General features: G+C 35.6%; 1 protein-coding gene across 1 annotated transcript; it reads right to left on the reverse strand.

Annotated features, from left to right (window-relative positions):
• LOC109947814 (trans-resveratrol di-O-methyltransferase-like) lies at positions 2205 to 4143 on the reverse strand. Its single transcript, XM_020558981.1, has 2 exons — positions 3237 to 4143; positions 2205 to 2702 (listed from the first exon to the last, which is right to left on the reverse strand). The coding sequence occupies exons 1-2, from the start codon at positions 4104 to 4106 to the stop codon at positions 2394 to 2396; spliced, it is 1179 nt and encodes a 392-aa protein (XP_020414570.1). The 5' UTR covers positions 4107 to 4143; the 3' UTR covers positions 2205 to 2393.

The raw sequence follows: 7745 nt of genomic DNA on the forward strand, positions 1-7745 counted from the left end.
CTTAGGCTGTCTTGACTTGCACGTCTGGAGCATTTGGCCTGGTAGAAAATTATGAAACTTATACAATGATCTTCAATGTCTTAGTTTCTTCTACAATTGGCCTTGCACTAAAATTCATTCGAAAAGTCGACTTTCAGTTGAAATCCTTCCAAGAGCGTAGAATAGCTGAAAATAAGGAAAGTAAAGTAATAATACTCTTTTTAATTAACTTTCCCTACAAAACCTATATATAAAAGGTATAAAAATATAGGAAATAATACGCTTATCAGTCGTGCAAGTTTCTTTTCTGTTTTTGTAAGGCTATTTAACAGCCATCTTTCACTTAATGAAGTATTCAATTCTGCCACTCTGTTTCCTCTCAGTAAATCTAGAAACTAACATAAGTGAGATTAAAAAAAAAAAAATTGAAAATCTTAGCTGCTCCAGAAACAATGGAACTACCAATGGAGAACATATATTTTGCACTACCTCCAAGAACTGATGTACTACTAGCAAGTATGCGTTGTGATACATCCATTCCTCGTATTGCAAACCCTTTTGTCTTCTCAACTAATCCTCCCTAATCCCGGAACTGTTTATCCTGAACAAAGAAGAAATGCTTCTCATACTGGAAAAGTGCTTCTCACACTTTTGTATGGAGAAGGTTCTTGCAGAACAAATTGGTGTCGATAAAAGCGATTCAGCCGATCAGATTAACCCTAGTCTAGTTGACTCTGCTCTTCTCAAGGACTGCGTGGCGCAGGTTTGGGTGGCCAGCAATACACGCTTCATCAAAATTGTGCATTGCTACCTGCTGAAAGCTGACAAGGGGAAAGAAGCTCAAGAGTACCACTGAAAGGTGAGCACTGCATCCCGAGTCGATCACTTGGAGTCCATCAAGTGCTCAAGGTAATGGAAGATATGGGATTAGGCACAAACCCTTTTAGTTTCTCCATGCCTCCTGCACCACCTGAGGTTTTTCCCACTCAGGCACCGGGATGACGCAACGAGAGAAGCCTTTTCGCACTATTGGTAAGTTCATTTTTCTTGAGAGAAAAAAAAAAATCCCACGTGAAAAATCTCATAGGGTTTCGTATTTAAACCTCTCACTAAAAAGTCTTACACAATTCTACATTAAATTTTTTTTTTTGAATATTATAAGACTTTTTGTTACTTGTTTAAAGTCTTGATTGAATACCACGTGATTTTGGCACCATCTTTTAAAAATCCTAATAGTCTTAATCGAACACCACAAGACTTCTTTAAATTATTTAAAAGTCTTAATTGAATACCACAAGACTTATTTATCATAAAATAATCTTTTAAAATCTCAACTGAATACACCCCTTAATTTTGGGACGTAGGCTGTGGCAGGATTCATATAACATAGTTTATTTGATCAAGGAACTTGATAAGATTACTGGGCAGGTGGGTATGACTTAGTTTTATATTTAAGATTGAAATTTCGGTTCTTTTCTTGCTGCAGATTGGTCAAGTCTTGTGTTCAAAGTGCAAGGGTTAAGTAAAAAATTCTTAAATATTCTGCTTGTGTTGGTTTTGGTATGTTAAATTAATTGAAAATCTGGTGTAGATGTGAAATTAGTTTGCGCGAAATTAGATGTAGAGGCATGACCATAATCTAGACAAGGGAGTGAGGGAGACTCAGATGAGATCTGTAATTTGATAATATGTAATGTTTGAATATAAGATCTTTTCGACCAAAAAAAAATTGCCTTGCTTAGTTTATAGTTAAATATTTCTAAACTGATTCCAACGCTTGGTCTCCACGTGTCATTCATTAATTGGTCAGTCAGAAATGGTATAAACAGTTGGTTTTCTTGGAAACATGTGTTTTTGCTTGCCGATGTTTGATGTTTGATGTTTGTTATAGACTATTTATTCTATTAACAAATTGCACGAGGCTTGCTTTTGTTTTCTCAAGTGCTAAACGTGGACTGTGGTCCTTTTCATAGCTCGTAGGAAACCACGCTTCAATTGTTGTTAACTATTTATTTTTTAAATTAACTCCCAAAAATTGATTGGAACTAGCATGTAATCTGTTTCTCATTCATGGCCGTGTGATTGGTCCATCATGCATTTGGGCTTCTCCATTTTCTTTTTGGGGCACAAATTATTATTTTTTAAAAATTTTTTTACTAATGAGGTGGTGTGTTTTGAAATTAAAACTTCTTCCATGTCATTGTCATTGAGAAACACTATTAGACTGAGAGATACTGCGTACCATTTTTATTTCTTAAGAGCTAAATCATAAACTTTAAAGATTACAAAGACGAAGGAGACATCCAAACTTAGATAATACATGCATATACACCAGAAGAGGTAAAGCAGATTTAGGGTTTATTTCATGAAATTCGCATGCACTTAACATGCAATTAAAAGAGTGATACTTTTTTTCAGAAGTAAACTTCAATAAGAGACCTTAGGCCGAATGTATGTGTAATCTTATAGTGAGAGAATCCAGCAGTCAGAAAGAGCTTTTCCCACTCTGCTTCACTACGCTCTTTGCCATTGAGGTCGACCATCATCAACATATCAAACATGAGCTGAGTTTCAATTGATTTCTTATCCATCTTCTTATTATCTGCAGACATATTTATGTCCAGGATGATAACCTTTCCTCCTTCATTTTTGCTCAGAATTGCTTCTCTACTCTTCTTCAATATCTTCACGCTTTCCTCATCACTCCAATCATGCAGAATCCACTGATCATTGATGCCATACATTAATCAATGGTTAATTACTTTAATTTCTACCCACAATCACATCCGTGCATAGATTTAGCGTATGGTACCTGCTTAATATACTTTGTACATGCATCAATTGGCATGTCATCGTTACTTATTCATTTATGAATCGTAAGGTTTGTTAAGATTTCAAAGAAACGGACCCGTGACCACTACTAGCAATATCGATTTACCCCCAAATTAACCACTAGCATAGTACAAGCTGGTGTGTGGTTTATACAAAAGGGCATATGTTATACATTTTGTCTAAATTTCCAATGTGTGACTTTACATTCTTCAACAAGATTGTCTTTTCGTTTTGAGGTTTATTATTAAACTCCATAAAAATTCCTTAAATACACAGCTCGGATTGAAAGCCAAGCAAAACATGGAAAGAGTTTAGAAAATTCTGCAAAGGCAAGTGTGAGATGTGTTTGCTAACAAGAACGTAATGATTAATTAGGAAATTAAGGAATAATACAAATGAGAGAAATAATTGAGTTTTATAATTACCTTGAGAAAAATTGCATTTGCTGGGGGTATCTTCTCAAACATGTCTCCTCCAACAAAATCCAAATTGTGAGTCCCTTGCAAGTTTGCTACAACATGTGGTTGGTCAAAGACAGTGCAATTGATGTTCGGGAAGGCCTTGGCAATGGCCTTGGCCATGGTTCCTGTGCCACCTCCAACATCAACCAAGGAATTCAAACCCTCAAAAACTCCTTCACACTCTTCAACCACTGCCCTTGCGAGCAGTTGAGAGTCAGCCTCCATTGCTTCATTAAACAAGCTACCAAACTTTGGTTGCTGAGCAGCCAAACCCCAAAAAGGCCTACCATGTGCCATCTCAAATGGGGAAGCTGGATGATCATGATTTCCATGATTGTTCATCTGGCACCAAGTGCCCATTAGATGAAATGGATCTGTTACTACTGGATCAAGAATCATAAGTAAAAATTGTGTGGTGCTTAATGGACCTTCCTTGAGGAGAAGCCTGGAAGCTGGTGTTAGGCTATACACCACAACAGCTTTTTCCTCCTCTCCATCATCAAGATCCTGATGAACAATATTCTCATTGTTGTTATTGTTTGGAAGAAGTGGTAGCTGAACTTGCTGGTCTTGTGCAAAGAAATTGGAGTGGACGAGAATTCGCATGAGGCGTTCAATGAAATGAGCTTTCGAAGGGTGGACATTGAGGCCGGAAATGAGATTGGAAAGGGATATGGGTTGGCCATGGCTGTGAATCACATCTGGGATGCCTAATTGAACTGCACACTTTAATGACATGGAGTTTATGAACTGGAAGATATGATTCCACACATGAGCTTGAGCTTGAAGAAGCTCATGGCTAGTAGCACTCACTTTATCATTACTCAAACCCATTTATCCAAGTGTGTATGTTTATATGTGTAGCTCAAGAATACCGATGGCTCTTATTTTAAGTCTTCTATACTGGGGATCTGCTTATATAGTCGTTGCCGACGACACAATCCACATCCCAATTATTTAAGTAAATAATACTAGAAGGGGCCGTACTTATATGCTAATATATGCTATGCATGTGTAGAAGGAAGTTAGTGTAGATTGAACTTTGAAGTGGGAGGGAGAAATTGACAAAGTGAAGTTTCATCTAATTATTATGTGTTTTGATGAGTCGATTTTATATTATATATTTAATCTCATTCTTAGTATATTTTGGTTAATATTTTAGAAGAATTTTGATACTTTGAATTATATTTCCAATATAGGACTTTCGACTTCCTATGCAGTAAAACATAATCAAATGGACGAATTTTTCTGGCAATAAAATAAAGGAGCAGTGTGGGGTGCTGGAATAGTGACGTTTTGGGATTTTATTGCATTTTTGGAGCCCAAGATGACCTCGGATGGGTTTGTGACCTTCTGGAGAAGTGTTCATAATATTTTTATCTTTAAAACAAGCTGTCTTGGGCCAGATTTGGTGGAGATTTGAGGCAAAAACGTGGCTGGACAGATTTTGGGCAGATTCTCCTAATCCAATTTGGATTTTATTTCCTAGTATTATTTTATTTTACTTAGATTCCTTGTGGGGATTGGGCAGCTAGGTTTTAGGAGGTATTTAAGTTGGTTTTCACATCAATTTTGGGGACTTTTCTTTTTTGCAATTATGGGGAAGACAGAGACTTTGGCTGGGGTTTTTGAAGAGCTTCTACTTTAATGTGTTTTTATTCTTATTCATTCGAATGATATTTTCTTTGATTTTACTTATGAGTATACGTAACTAATTCAAATTGCTAGGGCGAGGCCATAAGCCTTAGCATGAATATGTAATTTTAATAATTTACTTATGAATGGATGCATGTTTGCTTTGAATTATTAATCACTGCGTTTCAAACTATCTATCTATTTTAATGCCTGATCACCATTAGGATATGTAGAGAATTAATTTGATGCAATTTCTGTTGGAACATCACCCTGAAATTGAGGATGGCTTCTTGTGATTAGTAGTTGTAAGTTCACTTAAGTTGAACATCACTCTCTTAAGGGTTGCATGGATTTTCAAAGGGTTTTCACAAACTTAATGAGTCTTGCATGTTTATATTTGATCTGAACATCACAGACGGATTGTATGTTAGATATACGTTTTCGCTTGAACATCACAAGGAAAATATGCATTAGGAAAACCTAACTTTCAAAGTATATATGTGGAAATTCATATGCAGTTGATAGAATTGCATAGGATTGTGACGGTGATGGCTAAACCTTAGTTTTCTCTAAATTGTTTTTATAAAAAAAAACGTTTTTCTTCTTTGTTTTTATTTCTCAACTTTCAGATTTCTTTTATTTTTAATTTAATCTTTTGAAATTTATAAACTTCAAATCTTTGATAAAATCTATTTTAGTTATTAATTAAGAGTTAGTTTAATTACAAATTAGTCAAACAATCTTTGGGGACAACGACCTTGCATGAGCACTTATACTACAATTACCTTATATTCTTGCAAGTATTTTCAGTGATTTTAACCCTATTGCGCAGGTTCTAAAAATCCTATCATATATGTAATATTATTTATATATATATAATATGTATTCCTTCTTCAATAATAATTATATTCTCTCCTTACCCAGGGAAGAAAAATTCTTCTCTCTCGGTTCTCTACTCTATCCATCTTCTTTCTCAAATTTTGAAGCATGAAGAACCTCAATATTCAGAGATACTAATCTAAGAAGGTTTATGAGGAGAACTTACACTACTACAAAATGGGAAAAAGACGACCAAAAAACAACGACGGAAGAAAATAATACCATCGTTATGTTTAGAAAGACGACGGTAACAGAAAAAAGACGTGGGTATTTCAAAAACACGATGCATCAAACTTAACAAGCGTCGTCTTATTAAAGACGTTTTCTCCTCACTCAAATTCTAAGCTCAAAATCAACGACAACGTGTAGGAAACAACCGACGTAGAAAGTAAAAAGGACGATTTACAAAAACAGCTGTCATGTTAACTTCTAGGTCTATACACCATCTATTCTTAATCAGTGTCATATAATTTTAACAAAATCCACGTCAGTACTATTAGTAAGATGCGCCATATTCAAGCCATGTACGACGACAATAAAGATAAAATGATCGACGTTTTACCATATATGTACTACGACGGAATTTATAAAACTACTATCGTATAGGGTTCAGTGAACCTCGACACTAGAAGAGTAGATAACGACGTCTAAATTCATAATATTCACTCGTATTTTTACTATGTCAAGACGAATTTAATTTGAACACCACGACAGTAGGTTTCTTTAGTTATAGCGTCGTATAACATTTCTTACCACATCGTTAAGTGAAAATTATTACTGTCATATTTATTATTTATGTACATGCGCCTCTCTGCTTTCAAAGTTGTCTCATATTACCATATGTTCTTTGAAACGTCTCAAAATACCACCTACACTTTTAATAACTGTCTCACGTTACTTATTTTGTCAGTATTAAGAGACATTCTGTTACGTGATGTGGCTCCCACTTCTTGGGGTATGGGTTTGCTTCTAGTCTTCTTTCCAGAAGACAACGACACAACCATTGTTGACAAAAGTAACAAGCTTTTCTCTTCTTCATCATCCTCTTCCCCATCTCCTTCCTCATCTTCTTCTTCTTCTTATTATTCTTCTTCTTCATAAAAAACATGCACAATTTTCAGACGAACCAATATCAATAATCTCCTTCTGTCCAAAGCCCAATCCACAATTTCCATATGTGCCCTTTTGGTCTCCATCACCCTCCTCTTCACCCTCTCAACCTTTGAACCCATAACCAAGCCTCACCCACTCATCACAACAACCTCCATAAGATTTATCTCCCAAAAATCTCCACCCACCACCAACATAGACCCCAAATTACTCAATAAGCCTATCACATAACGGAACGTCTCTTAATAGGGACAAAAGAGGTAACATGAGACAGTTATTAAAAGTGTAGGTGGTATTTTGAGACATTATAAAGAACAGGTGGTAATCTGAGACAACTTTGAAAGCACAAAGGGCATGTACATAAATAAGCCTTTGTTTTATATGTCTGCCTTATTTGTAAACCGTCGTCTTATTGTTTTGCTTTTTAAGATTTTTTTTGGATTTTTGTAGCCTACGATGGTAGATGAACAAAATCACAAGAATGAAAAAAAAAAACGACGACGGTTTATATAGAAAATAGTCATAGCCGACAATTGCAAATGAGATCCCAAGAGATATGAAATCTTACCAGTGGGAGCTATGTTCCTCATCATAATTGAACCACCAATATGAGAAAGACAATATTTTAGACATTGATTACGTATGTGTCCTTGTGTGTTTGAGATACACAAAGGCACATACGCATCAAAATGCAAACAATTTGCCTTAAACTAGAGAGAGAGGACTGAGAAAGACAATTTTTTGAAAGTTAACAATGTGTGCATTTTGGTGTCTTTGAGATACACCAAAATACATACTTCGTTAACATCCAAATTATTGCCTCCAGAGAGGTGAGAGAGAGCAAAGGCC

The sequence above is a fragment of the Prunus persica genome, chromosome G3 (genome assembly GCF_000346465.2).
Source record: "Prunus persica cultivar Lovell chromosome G3, Prunus_persica_NCBIv2, whole genome shotgun sequence".
NCBI lineage: Eukaryota > Viridiplantae > Streptophyta > Magnoliopsida > Rosales > Rosaceae > Prunus > Prunus persica.

Coding starts and splice junctions, on each gene's coding strand:
- LOC109947814 (XM_020558981.1), bottom strand. CDS start 4,106: ATGGGTTTGAGTAATGATAAAGTGAGTGCTACTAGCCATGAGCTTCTT. Junction 2,703..3,236: donor CAAATGCAATTTTTCTCAAG/GTAATTATAAAA, acceptor ATCAATGATCAG/TGGATTCTGCATGATTGGAG.